This window comes from Doryrhamphus excisus, linkage group LG4, assembly GCF_037039965.1.
Source record: "Doryrhamphus excisus strain RoL-2023G ecotype Guam linkage group LG4, RoL_Dexc_Guam_v1.1, whole genome shotgun sequence".
Classification (NCBI taxonomy): domain Eukaryota; kingdom Metazoa; phylum Chordata; class Actinopteri; order Syngnathiformes; family Syngnathidae; genus Doryrhamphus; species Doryrhamphus excisus.
This window is the reverse complement of record NC_136360.1, coordinates 14,356,750-14,376,779: the sequence shown is the minus strand read 5'-3', so window position 1 is coordinate 14,376,779 and position 20,030 is coordinate 14,356,750. Positions and strand designations below refer to the sequence as shown.

General features: G+C 40.4%; 3 protein-coding genes across 4 annotated transcripts; 1 reads left to right on the top strand and 2 right to left on the bottom strand.

Annotated features, from left to right (window-relative positions):
* Window positions 1-68: 68 nt before the first annotated feature.
* On the top strand, window positions 69-5,694 carry gtpbp6 (GTP binding protein 6). Its single transcript, XM_058073827.2, has 10 exons — window positions 69-905; window positions 976-1,113; window positions 2,245-2,315; window positions 2,382-2,512; window positions 3,710-3,780; window positions 3,843-4,001; window positions 4,075-4,283; window positions 4,927-5,075; window positions 5,168-5,320; window positions 5,413-5,694. Exons 1-10 carry the CDS (start codon window positions 521-523, stop codon window positions 5,537-5,539), a joined length of 1,593 nt encoding a protein of 530 aa, XP_057929810.2. The 5' UTR covers window positions 69-520; the 3' UTR covers window positions 5,540-5,694.
* plcxd1.2 (phospholipase C, X domain containing 1, tandem duplicate 2) lies at window positions 4,426-10,388 on the bottom strand. The gene is made up of 6 exons (XM_078790252.1): window positions 9,988-10,388; window positions 9,571-9,707; window positions 8,516-8,644; window positions 8,290-8,445; window positions 8,035-8,218; window positions 4,426-6,371 (listed from the first exon to the last, which is right to left on the bottom strand). Exons 1-6 carry the CDS (start codon window positions 10,067-10,069, stop codon window positions 6,106-6,108), a joined length of 954 nt encoding a protein of 317 aa, XP_078646378.1. The 5' UTR covers window positions 10,070-10,388; the 3' UTR covers window positions 4,426-6,105.
* Window positions 10,389-11,445: 1,057 nt separating this feature from the next.
* On the bottom strand, window positions 11,446-19,774 carry plcxd1.1 (phosphatidylinositol-specific phospholipase C, X domain containing 1, tandem duplicate 1). 2 transcript variants are annotated; one of them, XM_058074158.2, is made up of 8 exons: window positions 19,606-19,774; window positions 17,470-17,674; window positions 17,286-17,398; window positions 17,069-17,211; window positions 15,964-16,092; window positions 14,502-14,657; window positions 14,204-14,384; window positions 11,446-13,253 (listed from the first exon to the last, which is right to left on the bottom strand). In XM_058074158.2, the coding sequence occupies exons 2-8, from the start codon at window positions 17,595-17,597 to the stop codon at window positions 13,012-13,014; spliced, it is 1,092 nt and encodes a 363-aa protein (XP_057930141.2). In that variant the 5' UTR covers window positions 17,598-17,674; window positions 19,606-19,774; the 3' UTR covers window positions 11,446-13,011. The 2 variants fall into 2 exon arrangements, with proteins under 2 accessions (XP_057930141.2, XP_057930140.2); XM_058074157.2 differs by lacking the exon at window positions 19,606-19,774 and adding an exon at window positions 18,750-18,955.
* Window positions 19,775-20,030: the final 256 nt, after the last annotated feature.

Below are 20,030 nucleotides of genomic sequence, written 5' to 3'. Positions count from 1 at the left end.
GAATTCGCTGGATGTGCTTTCGTATGTATAATCTACACAACAAAACCAATACCGGAAGTGACGAACAAGGAAGCAGCGCGATAAATGTTACGCCAAACAGTGAAATTGTATTTTACAAGCGATGTCTTGCAGGATCCGTTCTTCTAGCTACGGGGAGTTCAAAGCCACCCTTATATCTAAAATAACAATGTTCTTCCATATTAAATTATAGATTTGCCCTAATAGGTAAATATTGATGAAGTAGCGTAACATTTAGTACAAGAACGTTATGCCTGCAAGTCCGCGTGTAGGATAAAGTCTTTAAAGCGCTCCAGAAAGTCAATGTGTTGTGTCAAGTAGAGTAACACCTGAAAACAATAACGGAAAGACATCGATAAAAGTGAAATGTCATGGAGTTGGTGGTCCTCGGTGAGCATCAAGTGGTTTCTCAATCTATCGGCGCACGCGAACAAGTATGAGGAGGAATAAATGCTACATTTTGGATATAAGTTAGTTTATTTAGAACACATGATTGATAGCAATGCTTGCCAACATGGCGACGTTAAGAAAGCTCCATATGCTGCACCGAGCCTGCACGCTCAACAACACAACGAGAGGAGCTTCAAAGGTCGTCCCCGCGATGATGAGCTGTCTTCCCCAGCCGAGCGGTTCCTTGGTACCGCAGTGTAGCAGAACGTTTGCCCTCTTTGGCTCCACCTTGACACATGTAGACGACTTCACTGGACGATTCACAAACCAAGTATATGATGAGGAGGATGAGGAGGAGGACTTTATGGAGGACCAGGAGGTGGAGGAGCTGTTCCAGGAGCTGCAGCCTAACACAACCAGCCCAGGGGGCCACCACCGTGTTTTTGTGGTCCACCCTGATGTCAAGTGGGGGAGCAGGAAGCAATACCTGACCACAGGTAATTCAAATGATACATACATGCAATTATGCTTCTAATGGATGCATTCATCAACTCTAACCTTCTTCAGCGGAGCTGATGATGGCTGAGGCCGTGGGGCTCATCAACACGCTGGACAAGTGGACGGTGGTGGACAAGCTCATCCTCTCCACCAAGACTCCAGAGAAGAAGATGATTTTCGGAAAAGGCAACTTTCAGACTCTTACAGGTGATTTGTTGCATGGGTTGTCATGTTTTGAGGACTTGGCCCAAGACTTAAGTATACGTATAAATAATACTACTTAAATTAAGTATTAAATATTAAAGGAATAAAGCCAAAATATTATTGGAATACAATAATTGGAGACATGAAATTCCAAAACAAAACTATAGATTTACGAGAATAAAGTCAAAATATTAAGACAAATAAGCAGTCATAATTTTATAAGAATAAAGTCAATAAGAGAGAAAAAACTATAATTTTAGGAGTACAACATTGTAATATTATGAGGAAAAAATGTCATTGAAATATTAATTAATACTATATTATTAACTATATTAATATATATTACTATATTAATATTAATACTACTTAAATTAAGTATTAAATATTAAAGGAATAAAGTCAAAATATCATTGGAATACAATAATTGGAGACATGAAATTCCAAAAAAAACAATAGATTTAATTTACGAGAATAAAGTCAAAATATTAAGACAAAAAAGTTGTATTAAAATCAGAAAAACAGTCATAATTTTATAAGAATAAAGTCAATAAGAGAGAAATAGCTGTAATTTTACGAGTACAACATTGTAATATTATGAGGAAAAAATGTCATTGAAATATAAATTTTTTATAAGTTGTACTCTAATATTATCACAACCAAACAGCAAATAAAATGAGATATTTTTTGGTGTCCGATAATTATTGATACGGCTAATTATCAGCCTGATATATACACATATATATATATATGTTCATTCCACCACAGGAGATATGTCATGTTACACATATCGGTATCGAAAATGGAGAGTTGGACATTATCGGCATATCGTTTTTGGCAAAAAAGCCAAATATCGGACATCTCTAGTTATAATATTATGGAAATAAAGTCCAATACTATGAGAATAATCTCATAATTACTAGAATAAATAGTTGAAATATTAGGAAATAAAAAAAACAGCTAAAATGTGAAAACATTTTCCAAGAATAAAGTCAAACTATGAAGAGCAAACGTCATACATGTAATAATAAATGAGTAATATTATGATGAAAAATAATGTCATTTTACCTTGCATAAGACTTAAAAAATATAAAAGAAAATACATATTTTTTAATTAAAAGACTTGTCTCCCTTTAGAGAAGATAAGACAAACAGCGGGCATCACTGCAGTTTTTGTCAACGTGGAGCGTCTCTCTCCATTGTCTGAGGTAAGATCACTTCATGTTTCGCAAGTGTGATGCACTGAGACTGGACTGACGGAGTCGCCCGCTCAGAGAGCGCTTGAGGAGGCCTGGGGGGTCAAAGTGATGGACAGATACTCCGTGGTTCTCCACATATTCCGCTGCAACGCCAGAACCAAAGAGGCCAAGCTGCAGATATCTCTGGCTGAGATCCCCCTGCTCAGGTAACTCTTGGACCATTTAACAAACACAAGTCATTCACTGCATGCCAGACATCAATTCAATGGCATACACTTTGATGTAGGCGGCACGGCGGTTGAGTGGTTAGCGCGCCGACCTCATAGCTAGGAGACCCGAGTTCAATCCCACCCTCGGCCATCTCTGTGTGGAGTTTGCATGTTCTCCCCGTGCATGCGTGGGTACTCCGGTTTCCTCCCACATTCCAAAAACATGCTAGGTTAATTGGCTACTCCAAATTGTCCATAGGTATGTCTATATGTCTGTCTGTATGTCCTGTGATTGGCTGTCCACCAGTTCGCCTCTCGCCCGAAGACAGCTGGGATAGGCTCCAGCACCCCCGCGACCCTCGTGAGGAAAAAGCGGTAGAAAATGAATGAATGAAGAATAAAATCAATCAATCAGTAATAAATAAATAAATATAACGGCAAATAATAAAACTTAAGAAACCACATATAGTTGGTGGGTAGACAAATTATTTTTTAAAATTAACAAAGCATTATTAGAGCCCTGCAGACATGACAAAACATGACTATAGTCACATTTATACTTTTTTTATTTACAACATATTGCGCAACTGCAGGGTCTTGAGACACATGCTAACTCGCAAACTAGAGTGCTAGCGACCTAAACGGTAGCCTTCAAGTTATTTCCTTTAAAATTAAATAGCCAAAAAACTTACCACTTCCACACGGATAGGGAGGATAACTATTAACAGTTATTCAACCTTTAACATGAACATTAATCAAATGTAATAATTTTTTCTGGGTACATGATACCATACAGCATCCATATCAAACTTGCGCGGGCCGCACTAACATTAAACTTTCATATCAAGGCGGGGGCCTCAAACTAGTGTCCTGCGGGCCACATTTGGCCCGCGGGCCGCGTGTTAATATGTTTAGTACACTTAAAAAAGAAAAGGTAACGTGTGTCAAATTGTCACAGCGTATCACAAATATGAATAGCACTTTAAAATGAATCCCAACAAAGTCACATGAAAAACAGTCGCTGTTGTAATGCATGCTGGTACTTGTAGTGCGTTATCAACACTGGTCTGTTTTGAGGTAAAAATGATTTTGTTGTCCAAATGTCCAAAGTGAGTGAAAACCACTGTAATATCATTTATATGTAAGTTTGTGTATGAACGACATCAGGTGATATCTTTTTCTACGTCCTTCCAGGTCACGTGTGAAGAATGAATTCATGAACTTGGATCAGCAAGGTGGAGGCTCCAGATACATCGGAGGCTCAGGTAACATTTGTTTTGACTCCACTCGATAAGCGAACTTCTCATCCTCTTCACGGTCTGTGCAGGTGAGACGCAGATGGAAGTCCAGCAGAGGCTTTTGAAGGAGCGAGAGATGAAGATCCGCTCAGCCCTGGAAAAGCTGAAGAGGAGGAGGCACCTGCTTCGCTCCCGGCGGAAACACAAGGAGTTCCCCCTGGTGTCTGTCCTAGGATACACCAACTGTGGTGAGAGTGTGCAGACACTTAGCACAGCGCTCTCGTTCCCTTTCCGATGCTCTTCATCCATTTGTCCTTCCAGGTAAAACCACTCTGATCAAAGCGCTCACGGGCGACAGCCACCTCCAGCCTAAAAATCAGCTCTTCGCCACGCTGGACGTGACGGTCCACGCGGGCCAGCTGCCCAACCGCATGACGGCGCTGTATGTGGACACAATCGGCTTCCTGTCGCAGCTGCCGCACCAGCTCATCGATTCCTTTTCCGCCACACTGGAGGACATTAAACACTCTGTAGGTGTTTGATGCTTCTTTCTAAATAGCAGTGACGTTGCAAAAATCCAGACACATGATTTATTTTTTCTTTTTGAATTCTTGGATCTGTGATCCAATTTGGTTCCCAACCCACTAGTTGAGAATCACTGACCTACAGCAATCTGGTGAACTTTTTATTTACTAAAGAAAATAATAATTATAATTAGTATACTACATTTTAGAAACATTGGATATGCCTGTAGTGAGAATATAATGAAATGTCAACATTTTAGACATTGCAAACTTTATCAACATTCATTTTCTACCGCTTTTCCTCAGCCTATCCCAGCTGTCTTCACCCCGGACTGGTGGCCAGCCAATCACAGGGCACATATAGACAAACAACCATTCACACTCACATTCATACCTATGGACAATTTGGAGTGGCCAATTAACCTAGCATGTTTTGGAATGTGGGAGGAAACCGGAGTACCCGGAGAAAACCCACGCATGCACGGGGAGAACATGCAAACTCCACACAGAGATGGCGGAGTGTGGAATTGAACACGGGTCTCCTAGCTGTGAGGCCTGCGTGCTAACCACTTGTCCACCGTGGAAAATAATGGTCATTGTGCAACTGGTGTTATTATTTTTTTTACCAGTATTTGTTTATGACCTCCAGGACCTGCTGGTCCACGTCAGAGACATCAGCCACCCGGAGACGACCAATCAAAAGTCCAATGTCTTGAACGTTTTAAAGAACCTCCAAGTGCCCGACCGCCTCCTGAGCTCCATGATCGAAGTCCACAATAAAATAGACCTCCTGGACAAGTAAGAAAGAGCACGTCGTCCATGCTCAGGCTAAGAAAAGAAGGCCGAAAGTCACGTATGTGTACTTTGTGCCATCATGTGTTTCTTTTCAGGTACGAGGCGACGGAACCTGATGCTTTGCCCATCTCCGCTCTGGAGGAGCGTGGCCTGGAGGCGCTGCGGGAGGTTGTGGAGGAGCACATTGTGGCCTCTACGGGTATGCGTGCCCTAAGCCTGAAGGTGAAGCTCAGCACACCTCAGCTCAGGTGAGTGTCGGCAGCACGTTACGTAAGGCGGTCATGTTGAGGTCGCCATCATTAAAGATGTCTTTTATCGGGGACGGGGTGGGGTTTGGTAGCTGGCTGTACAAGGAGGCCGCTGTGCAGGACGTGAGCGTGGACGCGGACGAGGGCTCGGCAGTGGTCAAGGTCATCATCAGTGGCGCCGCTTACGGACGCTACAAGAAGTTCTTTGTGGACGGGTAGCAAACGTTGAGAGTAACACACGTTCTTGTTTGATTAGCAAATAACATATTGAACACCTTTAATTCACCAGTAGTCAATGTGACAACAGCCTCTACGAATGTCTCATATTGTCAACTATGCTGTCAAAATAAAAAGAAGTTCATCACACTCGCTAAGATCTAAGCTATATTCATCATATTCCTCTATGATTATTTACTAACTGCATCACTTTCTAACATACGTATGTACTGTTTTTAATATTGTATTGATTCCGCTTCATCCTCACTGGAGTGGCAGGGGTATGCTGGAGCCTATCCCAGCTGTCTTGGGGCGAGAGGCGGGGTACACCCTGGACTGGTGGCCAGCCAATCACAGGACACATATAGACAAACATGCAAACTCCACACAGATGAACCCAGGTCTGATTTATGCTAACCACTATAATCCAAACTATAAATATAGTTTTTAAAGATTTATTCTATTTGAATTTTTGTAATGATTGATTGGATATTTTAGTCGTTGAATATTTTTTCATACATTGTGGTTCCTGTCATGAGATGGTGCAGGTGTACCTAATGAAGCGTCCATCAATAAGAGGTTTCCATGTGGGACTTTTTGTTTGGCAGCAGTTTCCTGTTCAGGCCGATGACCAGTGAGCAGAGAGGAAGCGGGCCCACAAAGTCCCCCGCGATGATGTTGAGATCCGTGTGGTCCGACCCGGGTCTCTGGTCCTGCAGCCACTTGCTCAGGTGGTCCCAGTGGGTGAAAGTGAGCGTACGCAGGGACTGCTTGGGGTTGGTCATGATGTACTTCCTGTCTGCTGTCAGGTTCAGGCCTGTCACAAAGAATCCCCCTGAAAGAAATATTTACAACTATACTCATCTGCTGGCATCACACTATAATAATACACCAGTAATATATCAATACATTCATACAATATAGTCATTGAAATATGCGGACAATGTTCATGTGTCAATATTTTGTGTCTCCTGTAGGTGGCACAGTCACTACTAATCAAATCCTATGGGGGACCCACAGAGTGGGACGGATCTTGAGATTACTTCATGTACTTTTTAATTTCAATTTATGCATATCAAATATCATACCAAGATTCATTATTGGTTTATGAAAACAAAAACAAAAAAAGAGTCGTAAGAATAATAAACTGTATATTTATGTCCATGACAAAGATATGAATAACAAACTTCCAAATGGATGGGAATGGGAAATATTATATTATATTATTTTATTTTTTAGAATATTTTAGGGAATTATTTCATTAAAATACATAAAATATTTAAGGGCGCAAATTAGAGAAATAATTGAATTTTTTTTCATTAATACATTGCAATTTCATTTCTAAAATATTTTAATTTTACGTATACATATTATATTTATTATACATAACTATAGTAATATAACAAATATTACAAATATTATATAAATATATATATAAATATTATTGAGGAATTTTGGAAATATTAAAAACATTTCAAAGAATAATTTTTAAAGAATAATTTATTCTTATTCTTATTTTAAAATAATTACAGAAATAATTTGATGGTCCCATCACATCTCATCTACAAACCCGACTCCATCTCACTGGTCACGCCGTCTGACCTCTTCTGGATTACGTCATCACAACAAAAAACACGCAAATTTGACCAATGTCCGCCCGCTCTCTCGCTGCCCAGATCACATGACAAACTCGTATAATCTCAAACTCCTTCATTCATTTTGTACCGCTTATCCTCATGAGGGAACTGTCCCTCCTAAATGTCCGTTGCCTTAGTAACGAGGCCCTCATCCAGAGGGAATAAATCACGGGGAATAAACTGGACTTCCTCTGTTTGACTGAAACCTGGCACAAACCTCTGGACTACTTCACCCTGAATCAAACACCTCCGTCCTGATGGATGGGGTGGTGGAACAGCATCGAGCAATGACTATCTTGAAAAGCCAGAAATACACAAAGAAATACACAAATATACAAGAAATATTACACTGTGGAATTATTTTATTCATAAATGGTCCCACTTCATTACTTTCATGTTATTTATATATATTATATTTAATATAATTAAAATTTTGGTAATATTTAAAAGTGGACCCATGTCATGGAAGTCACTGAGAATTATGTTTTAATTTGGAATACTTTTTTTTAAATAAATGAATTAAAATAAAATACATGGAATAAATGTTTTCAAAATAATTGTATTTCTTACTTTACTGAATGCATTCATGTCTAATGTTATTTATGGCTACTTTGAAGAAAATCCAGAAGGTGGAATTTTAGGAAATATTCAAAGTTGGACATTTAGTGATTGTGATGATTATCGATATTGATATTGATACTGATATTGGTGGGACATTTCCAGAAAATGGATGGAAATGAATAGCTTGAAATGACTTTATGTATGTAGATACCTTTTCTTCAAGACTAATGTTAGTGTGGGTAGGGTAGGTTAGGGTAGGGTAGGGTAAGGTAGGGTAAGAAGTCATGCTTTTAGTCTCACGTGGACGTCCAAGCTGTTGGTTCCACTCCAGGTAGCTGATGGCACCGCGGGCTGTACGTTGGTTGGCCCACCAGTAGGGGATGGCAGGGAGCAGCTGAGCGTGTCTGGACGCCACATCCGCGTCGTAGGACAGGAGCACCTGGCGACCCAGCGCCCACAGACTCCTTAAGCTCAGGTGTGCTTCCTGTGGGAATGATTTATTTATTTTCTTAATGTCATTTCTTGTCAGTGTCTTCCATTGTGTAAGGCACTCACGTCCCACCGACACAGCTTCGAGCCAAAGAGCTTCTTGAGTAAGACGATGAACGACTCGTGGAATTTATCGTTAATGCCCTCAAAGTGTCTGCAGGCCAGGATGACAATCTCCTTGGGGTGGGAGTCCAGCCAGGCGGCCACGGATGACAGTGTGTCCTGATGGAACAATGACAAGCTTCATATTTACATCCGCAAGGCCTTCAGAACGTCTGCCGTTGGCGCTCACCAGGACTGTGACGTGCGTGTATAGGATGTGCGTGAAGTGCAAGCATGTGGACGAGTCGTTGGGTTTGCGCGCCACGCGGAGGTCGAAGTAGCGAATGCCCATGGACAGCTGCTCCTCGATGCTGTGGTCCTGTTTCACCACACAAGCTCATGATAAAGACAAAAATGTGATGATGGACACAACAGCACGTTAAACTTCAGCGTGATGAATAATAAACCTAAAGGCAACCTCATGATGACTTCACCAAAGTCATATATGTACCGAAAAAAGGGGTTACAAGGGACGGCAGAGGGACAATTTTCAGGGAAAATTGTGGTAGCTGCCCAGCTGGTGTTGGGTGGCTCACCATAAATAATAAATAACTACATAAAATCATCATGAATAACTCATAAATTAAAAAAAGTAAAGTTAATTAATAAATAATAAACAACTCATATAAATGACACAAAAATATATATTATATAAATTATCATATATTATATAAATATTTAAAACATACATATTTCTTTGCACCCAAATATTTTCAAATATTTCAACTCTTCTTCTTTAGTTTTGTTACTTTCTCCTAATGTTACTGCTTTAAAAAATTCCAAAAAGTATAATTGGTGTTTTGTTTGTTTTTCATAAAAATGGCAATTTTTTTCCTTTAATATTTCAAGTTTATGCTACTAAGGTAACATTATTACTCAGATTTCAACTTTTTCCTCCTAATATTTTGAATTTAATTTTTTTCCTTTTCCATTTTTTGCGTCTTTAATTCGTTTTTAATCAAATATAAAAAATATATACGTATCTTGTGTATACCACAGTGTTATATACTTATTAAATCATCCAGTATATTATATAGTTGCATAGAAAACAAATATACCAAATATTTATAATGTGTTTATGTATACAAATGTAAACAAACATAAAAATATGTACATTTATTTGTTCATTTCCATGAACGAGAAATAAATGATTATAATGGGTAATCTGTAACACAGCTATACGCATTTAATTGCTCGTCTTGTATATTGAACAATCGCCTAAGGTGTTGTGAGAACGGGATGTACCTGCGTGGTGGCCCACTTGAAGATGGTGGGTCTGGTGAAGCAGCAGCAAAGTCCATCCAAGATCCTGAAGAGGTCGGACTCTGACCTCACCAGGGGGGAGGTGATGTCCAGACAGTAGCTCATGGTGTCATGGCTCCCTGGTGGTGGATAACAACAGAAGAATCAATAATACAATACAAGGAAAAACAATGTCAAGCTTTTAAGTCTGACATGTTCAACTGGTTTGAGCTGACAGACATGCAAAAGGGGGCCACCCACTTCAACTCTTAGGCATGCAAACATCCACATTTACACGTGAACAAAGCATGCAAATTGAAATTATATTCATCACAATACATTGTAAAAAGACATATTTGAAGTGTGGTTTGTAGTTGTACTCCTGGAATTATTAGAGTTTCGAACAGAATAAAGAGGTACCGGGTATGGCCAGGTGGTTGAGAGGGACGTCCCATAGCTCCTCAGGCAATGCTGCCATCCAGTCCTGACACCAGTGATCCATGTCTGCCCTCTGCTTCGGTAGGTCACAAGCCTAAAAACTCAAAATCCTGAGAGACCTTCTGCCGTCATCATTCAATCGATGCCGATCGACTGTCCGATCCATTCCAAAGGCTCGCGTAAGCAGGACAAACAGGAAGTTGGGGATAGTTTAGACAGCTCAGCAGCCACTCCACCTGAAACTGGGTTTTCTTTGCGCATGCTCACTTGACGCGACAAAGATGAATGGGTGGCGAGATGGTTCACTCCCGCTCGCTCAGCTGCTAGTTTGCTGGCGAGGTGGTCGATTCGTTTGTGCTTTTAAACGGAAACCTGCTACGAAGCTCACATGTATATGTAAAAAAAAGATATATTAACGAATAGCAGTGTAACTACAGCACAATGCTGTTCCTTTTTTAAATCATTTTTAAAAAAATATATGGCGAGATGATTCACTCCGGCTTGCTCAGCTGCTAGCTTGCAAGGTCGTTTGCTAGCTAGGTGGTCTATTGCTTTGCATCTTTAAACGGAAACCCGCTACGAAGCTCAAATGTAGATGTAAAAAATAAAAGATATATTAACGAATAGCAATGTAACACAGTCACACTGCTATTCTTTTTTTTATCCTTTTTTTTTAATAGATGGCGAGATGATTCACTCCGGCTTGCTCAGCTGCTAGCTTGCTCGGTCGTTTGCTATAGCTAGGTGGTCGATTCCTTAGCACTTTTAAACGGAAATCCGCGACGAAGTCAAAAAATGTACATGTAAAAAATATAAAAATATTAACGAATAATAGTGTAACGCCAGCATACGACTGTTCCTTTTTATCCAGTGTTTTTTTTAAGTATTTAATCGATAGTTTCACCACTTCCTCTCACAATTACATAAATTTTGTTTTGTCAAATTGCTTTTCCAATCTAACACAAAGCCAATAATTACTTTTACTTGTGAAAAATAAATTACATACAGCATAATGACTTACATGTACATTGTTTCTAATAACCAACAGGGGGCGAGGAGACACCACTGTGGATGTACAGGTATGGTATTGCCGCCATACCCATATGTTATGTGATGGGAAGTTCAGTTCGACTCTTTTCTGAAAGTCGACTGAGTCGTTCGTCTCCCAAACGGCTCTCAGTTTGTCATTGGTAGCCTCACATTTTAGCCTAAATTAGCACGTACGAAAAGTTTGGGTGTTGAATTAAACAAATACAGTTGCTTTCAAAATGATTCAACCCCCATCGCAGGAAAGTTTTTGGAAAGTGAAAAAAACATTTAAATCGTAAAATCTTAGACGGACTTCTAAATTAACTTAATGCAGCTAAAATTACAACAATACCTTTTTATAATACAATAACAAATGCCTTTTTGTGGTTTGCGCAATGGCAAAAACAGAAGAACCGAGGTTTCAATCAGGTGTTTTCAGTCAGGTGTTGACAACACCTGCTGATGCGGACAGAACCATAACGAGCAACAATCGAGCAGATTTAAAACCATTGTGATACTCAGTTCCTTCTAGACAATCAGTGGTATTTTTGCAACATGGTGAAGTTCAGGCACTGGTCAAAGAAGTCAAGAGAGGAGGTCATTTCCTTTCATAAGAATATGGATTAAAAAATATGGATTTAAAAAGATAGCAAAGATTGAATAATTTTGTCAAGGAGGTAATCACAGAAAGGACATTTGTTGGTATACTACAAAAAATATTGTCATAATTTAAGATGCATTTGTCTAATTTACAAGTCCTTCTGATTATGAAAAAGAAAAAAATAAATGGCAAACTTAAACTAAACATAATTTTATGCTCTTGAAGGGGACCTATTATGCTCATTTTTCGGCCCTTTATATTGAGTTGTGGACTCCTGTAGAGCAGCTACACACAATAACCAGCACACAAAACTTTATATCTGCACCTATTTGGCTGTATTTATTTGGATTTCATGGTATTTTTTAATGTATTCCACCCACGCCTCCAGGCACGCCCACTCTGCTGTGGTTGGTCACACTCACAAGTACTTAAAAGGACTTGCGGTTTGTGCCACTAGCTGCGAACGATATAGGAGTTGATAATATATGACAATCTTTTTAAAATGTCGGCTTTTAACTTACACCCATACGTGTTGGATCCCGAATCTGATCCCGAAGTAGAGACTGGAGAGTCTGAATTTTCTCAAGAAAAGAGGTTACTTCAAGACGTCTTTCAATGGTAACTAGCTTTAGCATTTTTGCGTTAGGTTTTCTATAGCATTGCTAACATCTAATGTGGCCACTAATTGTGGTGGGAAACTATTAACTATTAGCAACCCCGCTCCCCCACTCATAATATTTGACTTTTTCTTTACACTAACTGTTATTTGTCCTCATAATATTCTCATAAAAAAATATTACTTTGTCTTGTTAATTTATAGCTTTTTTTAATATTTTCTCTTTCTTTTTTTATCCTCATGGTGTGTCTAATGGTATGCTCCTGCATCCTCACGTGTGACGTCTATCAATACAAATTTCCTCTGTCACAAAGTGAGGAGGGCTGAGAGTGACAGCCGAGTGTGCAAAAGGAAAGTTGTCTCTCACTTGATGGGAATCGACTCTTTAGCGCATGACCACCCCACTACTCTTTTCAAAGATACTGTGACCGTTTTTATTGAAAAAGGCCCAGTTTTTTAGGCACATTGGTGCAGCGTTAAAGTCAAGACGGTAGGAGAGTGAAAGTCATGCTAAGAGCATTTCCACCATGCAGTAAAAACAGCAACAGTGCCTTGCTTACATGTCATTTGTGCTTATAACTGTAAAAACATGCCAACGCTAAGGTGACATTACCTGTCTTGTTATTGCTTTGGTCACCTCATTGCATAACATTGTTTAAAGTTAGAATTAATATTCAAGTATTTGAGCCATAGGGTAAAACAAAATGTCATGCTTCGTGATTTAGTTCCCATTTGTTTTGTCCGCGAATGCATATATTATTTAGGGGTGTTGCAGTAGTTTGTCGTTGAGCGCAACAACAGTCGGTGCAAAGTGACCCTCAGTGATGAAGTCGCCGGCGATGATGTTGAGCGAGTCCGGCTTGCTGCCAGGCGTCTGCTTATTGACCCATCTTAGAAGCTTGGGGTTGCTGGACATCACCAAGTCTTTAAGGGACTCTGTTGGATGCGTGCAAATGTACTTGAGGTCTTCCGTCAAGTTTATTCCGGTGACAAAAAACCCTCCTGCAGAGGCAAAAACATCCACGATATGGACATCAATATTAGTGAAGAAAACAGAGATAATGAAAGTTTATTTCTTTTCTTTTCTTTTACTTTGAGACCTTTTTACATAATAATTAGAATGGTTGTTTGTCTACATGTGCCCTGCCATTCACTGGTGACCAGTCCAGGGTGTACCCGGCCTGTTACCAACAATGGTTCGCTTGTACTGTATAACGCTGTTTCACCTCCAAGGCACTCAAAGCGCTTTGACACTGTTAGCACATTTAGCTACTGATGACGCAGCATCGGTAGCAACTGGCGGTTCAGTATGACGGAGGATCGAACCCGCAACCTTCAAGTTGGGAGACAACAGTGGATATTTTATTTATTTTATTTGTATTATTTATATTTTATTCTTATTATTATTGTATTGTATTATTTATATATTTTTACATATATATTTTATATATTTTTTACATAGTTTTTAGGGGGTGATATTTATTTATTTGTTTTTAATAATAAATAAATAATAAAGAATTTTAATTAGTTTAATAAATGTAGCTGTGGCATACCTCTTATTTGGTTTTGTTTCTATTTTTAAAGAAATATTTTTAACATGTAACATTTATTTCTGATTTTCCAAATGCATTTTAACATGTCTTTTTTTTTTGATAAAGTATTGACAATTTCACTGAACACAATGCAGGTAAGGGGAGATTAAATTTTTTTTAATGAACAAAAGTCTTTAATGAAATAGAGCATTTTGGGGGTGGCTTGAAGAGAGGCCGTGCATGAGAAGTGCCCTTGCCAAAGTATTTGATACTTGATACAGTATTTTTCTCTCTAACAGGTGTTTTAGAATAGATTTGTACATGCTACTTTGTATTCATTTTGCTTGTTTTATGTGATCATAGCCCCAGTATTTCATCAAGGATATGTTAAAGTGCACTGTATTAGCTTGATGCTATCACCTGGTCTGCCACGCTGCTTCCTGCGCTCAATGGCCTCCATGAGGTCCTCTGCCTTGCACTTGTTGGCCCACCAGTACGTAATGTGAGGCCACAGGTAGCGGTGGCGGCTGGTGATGATGTGCTCATATGACACAATCACCTGGTGGCCAGCAGACCACAGCTTTCGAAGGGTTAGCGCTTCCTGGAACACGGAAAAGTGAAGAGGCCGTTTCATTAGGTACACTCAAAATAGTATCCAAATTGTTACAATCATTATACTGTACGTAGCAGAAAAATGTATCTTGCGTGAAAGCAATACCATTTTGGGACAGAGTTTGGAAGAGAAGATGTGGCGTATGCTGGCCAAGAGCAGCGTGTGGAGCTCGCTGCTCACATCCAGGAAGTGGCTGAAGGACAGGATGACCACCTCTTTGGGATGAGCGTCCAGCCACTCCCGGATCTCACCCAGAACCATCTGTGAAGCGAACACAAAGAAGTACAGTAGGTGGAGCCAGGAAAATAAACATTGTTTAGTGGAAAATTATTTAGTGGAAATCGGCTACATCAAGTTATCAAGTTGTGCACAAAAACACCATGAATGTTATATTTATTAATTCATTCATTAATTTTCTACCGCTTATCCTCACGAGGGTCGCGGGCGTGCTGGAGCCTATCTCAGCTGTCTTCGGGCGAGAGGCGGGGTACACCCTGGACTGGTGGCCAGCCAATCACAGGGCACATATAGACAAACAACCATTCACACTCACATTCATACCTATGGACAATTTGGAGTCGCTAATTAACCTAGCATGTTTTTGGAATGTGGGAGGAAACCGGAGTACCCGGAGAAAACCCACGCATGCACAGGGAGAACATACAAACTCCACACAGAGATGGCCGAGGGTGGAATTTAACTTGGGTCTCCTAGCTGTGAGGCTTGCACGCTAACCACTCGACCGCCGTGCAGCTGATTGTATATATATTTGCTTATAAGTTTTTTATGATTTTTTGAATTACAATATTTCATATAATTAACATAATTATTTATATGATAATAACGTATTGACAATATATACAGTTTCAATAATAGTGTATCTAATAGTCATATCTGCCATAATACAGGTATAAACATTTCTCTACAATATTTATCATTCTCCGTTGAACCATCTGTGAGGAGGTCACCAAGAAGCTTGGCTCCACTAAAAGTCAGCAATTAGTGTCAATTGGCTTCAGCTTGCTTGCTTCGGGATTTGCATAATGAGGTTGCACACAATAAATGTGACCCATAAATATAATATTTGATCATTTTAGTGAGAATAATCACATTCTAATATTTTCATTACATTATAGATGGGTTTTCTCAGAGAACTCCGGTTTCCTCCCACATTCCAAAAACATGTTAGCTTAATTGGTGACTCCAAATTGTCCATAGGTATGAATGTGAGTGTGAATGGTTGTTTGTCTATATGTGCCCTGTGATTGGCTGGCCACCAGTCCAGGGTGTACCCCGCCTCTCGCCTGAAGACAGCTGGGATAGGCCCCAGCACCCACCCCCCCACACATCCTGAGTGAGGATAGGTGGAATAGAAAATGGATGGATAATTACATTGTATACAATTATTTATATTTAATGATAATCCATCATTGATATATCCATAGTATTCATATAAACATATAACTGTGTATATTATTTAAATTATAATATTTTATTCTATATATTAATACTGTAATGGCCATAAAAGTAGCAACATTTTTGATGTTTATCATCCTCCGTTGCGTACCTCCACTGTGAGCGTGGTGTAAACGCCGTGGTAGAAGTAGAGGTCGGTGGAGCGGTCGTTGGGCCGGTGTGCGATTCTCAGGTCACAGTATCTGACCCCGCAGTTTAGCTGCTGGCCCACCGAGTACTCCTGTCAACGCACCACCACCACAGCTACATCTTAATGTACTAGTAACAATGACACATAGCTTAAAAATTAAAACAATTCATTGTAAAAGTTCACATCTGAAATTCTTTCCTTGGTCACACGTGGTACTTTGTCTCTAGGCAGAATTGATTGGGCTCAAGCTTCACTGCCCCAAATCTATCCTCGCTTACAAGGCATGAACAGGAAGTCACAATCACACTCACACTGATGAATGCTATAGTGTACCTCATCCACTTTTGATATATACACTAATCCCTCATTTATCATGGTAAATTGGTACCAGACTCGACTGTGATAAGTGAAATTCAACAAAGTAGGATTCCTTATTGATACATTAAATATTTTCCCAGTTACTGTAGATCATAGAAAGCCTGTTTACAACCTTCTAAATATGCTTTTAAACATTATTAGACACAAAAGACATAAAATAACACCCCTATAGTCACCTTTACACATACTACTCAATTCATTCATTCATTTTCTACCGCTTATCCTCACGAGGGTCGCGGGGCTGCTGGAGCCTATCCCAGCTGTCTTTGGGCGAGCGGCGGGCTACACCCTGGACTGGTGGCCAGCCGATCACAGGGCACGTATAGACAAACAACCATTCACACTCACATCTATACCAATTTGTAGTCACCAATTAACCTAACATGCATGTTTTGAATGCATTAGGTTAATTGGCGATAAGGATAAACGGTAGAAAATGAATGAGTTAGAGTTAGACTGACGGATAGTTGGCTTTATTTAAGATGTGCGGTGAAGCCTGTTTTGTTTGTTTCTTCTGTTAGATCATCATTCAAAAGCCACTTTTGCGTAATAAATTTTTCAATTGGCTTTTTGGGCAGTTAAGATTGAGCCCACTGAACTCTGCCTAGCAACTCATGACTGACCAAAGCCTTGCGGTGACTTAAATCTTTTCAAGATTGTTTTGATGATCGTAAAGGTGAGGGCTCACCTGCGTTATGGCCCACTTGTACAGGAAGGGCCGAATGAGGGGTTTCATGCAGCGGTCCAGCTTTTGAAGCATGTCGGGCTGTGCGAGGTCGACAGGGCATGTGTGATTCATATCCAGACAGTATGTGATGGCGTTATGGCTGCCTGCATAAAGAGGAGACACACATGGTTATCTGCTCACAAGGTGGCCATGCTTGCACTGAGTGTGTGAAGCCTACCCGGGATGGCCAGGTGGTACAACGGGGTGTCCCACAAGGAGGGCGGCATGTGAGTCATCCAGCTGTCCATGGGCAGCGCCCCCAGGCTCTGCTCCCTCTCTGCTGACATAATACTGTGCAACACACATTTATCATGCAGTAATGAGCCTTTGTGAGCGCAAATAACACATGATTGTACGCTTACTTGCTCACTCTCCTGTCGCCATGTTGCCAGTCATCAAATGTAGAGACGCCGTGCATAAAACATGAGGCAGGGATGCGTGGCCCCTCCCCAGCCGATTGGTGGTGCACCTGCTCAGCACATCTTACCATGGATGGTCCACATGTGACGAGGTGGAGGGACCGGGTGCTCGGACGGTCAACTAGCCCGGCAGGAAGCGACGAATGCTCTGAGGCGTATAAAGGCAAGTGGAGGGGGGATGAGTGTAGGCAGTCACGGAAGAGAGAGAGCGAGAGGGGTGGGGGAAGGGTTTCAGGGAGTAGACAGGAAGGAGAATGTAAAATTGTCATTATTCTCATCATATTCTCATTAGTTTACTTTATAAATATTGTTAATAATCTTAATGTTTTTTTATTTGATCAGTAATATTATTCATTCATTTTCTACCGGGGGTGCTGGAGCCTATCCCAGCTGTCTTCGGGCGAGAGGCGGGTTCCACCCTGGACTGGTCCAGTAATATTATTGTTATTATAAATATCTAATTAATGCCTATATTCAAATACTGCAGAGTCTCCAATAGTTTGTGTGGCCTACAAAAACATATACACACTGGGATCTCTATTTATTCCTGCATCAAAAAACATGGGCGGGAAAGTCATGCATTCTACACCGGTACACTGTTGTTTACAATCAACTCTTCCGCGTTGTTAATGCTGACTCAAAACCACCATTGCAACATTGGTTCTTTTGCTTCTGTGTTGTGCACTACACTTGCACTACATGCACTAAATTACTGTTTTGTCAAAGACAGGCTGTTTCAGGGCCTTTCCATCATTACATTTAAAATGCTAAGTCGTTTAGCTTCCAATTTTGCTAAATAAACGGCACGGCTACAGCATTATTTTATGACTATATTTGACAAGAATGTCACTCAGTAAGGGCACAGCCTGCAGCTCGGGCTATTGAAAAAACAGTGGGAGAAATTTTTAAATAGTAATGGCTCATATTTGTTCGTTTGCTAGCATACTACTTCCTGGTTCATGAAAGGAGCCGCCATTGTAGCCAAGACCCCATTGTGATGTAGACGTGGTCAAAGGTAAAATAGTACCAAATACATTATTTTCTGCTTAAAAGGACAAAACAGTGGAAAGACTGTGGCTCATACGTGTGTAAAATATACATTTAGTAATTAATAACAATGTGCAAAGCTATTCGACGTTTTTTTAAATAATTGACTTCAGGAAACAGAAAGTTCCATTAATGTTCCACTCAGGTGTTTAGCAAGAGTAACAAGAAAAACCTACTTAATTGAGGATAGTTTGAATACGGGTGGCATCCCAAACATGAACCCATTACATTTTGGGCGCTGTTAAGCGAACTGATTAAAGACTATTTCACTTTCCGCCGTTTGAATCACGCAATGAAATGGTTGAGTCCACCTTGACGTCGAAAATGACGTCACCCCCTCTGCGTAACTCCTTACGCTATTCACGAGGAACCAGGAAGTGGCCTGCTCGCTAGGAAACGGAGGGAAAAACAAAACACACAACCGGTGAATGACATAGTTTTCACTTGTATTAAACAGTATTGTCATTTAATATCTAGTCAGAGGAATTTAAAGCCCCCCCCCCCCCCGTATGTGAGAAGTCGTGTTCGTGTTGAGTACAAAAATGTTGACATTAGCAACGGGGTGCAGTTTTTGAGGGAGAAGTTGTCGATAAACTCTGAAGCAGCACTAAATAGTGATGACCAAGGAACGTGCTGACCTTTAAATCCCTTTTTCTACGTGTTTCTCTTTGCAGAGCACACGCTTGAGTAAATCAGTCAGCAGATAATGACGTCTGGCTGCCTTACATTTATCTTCATGCGTGTCTGGGTCGCCTAAGTACTGATGACAATGTGTGCATTTCATTACGAGTCTGGTTATTGTTATCTACGGTAGGCTTCAGGACAGAATCTTTTAAACCGGGGGTTCCAAAGTGCGGCGTTGGGGCCACTTTTGGGCTGCTGTAGTCATATTGTGTAGCAATTTTGACATTTTTGTTTTGAAACTCTAAACTGGATTTTCCCCATTAATAATTTGTTTAGGATAGTGGCATACAGAAACAAATCTAACATTTTTAAAAATAATTTAAAAACAAAAAACTTAAATAACGGCACCTGCAAAAAACGAAGTCACAACAGTCAATAGTGGGTCGATGCACAGTGGGTCTGCTGATCCGGATGTTTCCCTGCTGTACGACTGGCCCGCCGAAACCGGTCCTGCAGGTGTTGTAAGCAGATGTAGCGATCCCGGTTGTGGGTTGTCACTCTCTCACGCCCTGGATGTGTCTATCGTCAACAGAGCCTGTCGTGTTGTGACATTCATGCAGGTTTCGGATTGTGGGTTGGGAACAGCCCATAGGCTTGGCTGTATCACTGGAGCTCGAACCGGCCTCCACCTTACTCCATGCCTGGAGATTGTTGTCCACACAATAAATGTGGCATGATGCTGCTCACCGGACTAACAATGCTGGCCTTTTATATAGGCCAATTCTCAAATGTGTATTTCGTCCACTTTTGCACAAGACACAGACCAACCCGTG

What these genes read in the sequence shown, in the direction of transcription:
- gtpbp6 (XM_058073827.2), top strand. Translation starts at nt 521, where the DNA reads ATGCTTGCCAACATGGCGACGTTAAGAAAGCTCCATATGCTGCACCGA. An exon ending in CAACTTTCAGACTCTTACAG is followed by an intron (nt 1,114 to 2,244) that starts GTGATTTGTTGC and finishes GTCTCCCTTTAG; the next exon opens with AGAAGATAAGACAAACAGCG. An exon ending in AAAATAGACCTCCTGGACAA is followed by an intron (nt 5,076 to 5,167) that starts GTAAGAAAGAGC and finishes GTTTCTTTTCAG; the next exon opens with GTACGAGGCGACGGAACCTG.
- plcxd1.2 (XM_078790252.1), bottom strand. Translation starts at nt 10,069, where the DNA reads ATGGATCACTGGTGTCAGGACTGGATGGCAGCATTGCCTGAGGAGCTA. An exon ending in ACACGCACGTCACAGTCCTG is followed by an intron (nt 8,446 to 8,515) that starts GTGAGCGCCAAC and finishes TTGTTCCATCAG; the next exon opens with GACACACTGTCATCCGTGGC. An exon ending in CGAAGCTGTGTCGGTGGGAC is followed by an intron (nt 8,219 to 8,289) that starts GTGAGTGCCTTA and finishes TCATTCCCACAG; the next exon opens with GAAGCACACCTGAGCTTAAG.
- plcxd1.1 (XM_058074157.2), bottom strand. Translation starts at nt 18,798, where the DNA reads ATGGGTTCATGTTTGGGATGCCACCCGTATTCAAACTATCCTCAATTA. An exon ending in ACAAGTGGGCCATAACGCAG is followed by an intron (nt 16,093 to 17,068) that starts GTGAGCCCTCAC and finishes GTGCGTTGACAG; the next exon opens with GAGTACTCGGTGGGCCAGCA. An exon ending in GAAGCAGCGTGGCAGACCAG is followed by an intron (nt 13,254 to 14,203) that starts GTGATAGCATCA and finishes TTGCCTCTGCAG; the next exon opens with GAGGGTTTTTTGTCACCGGA.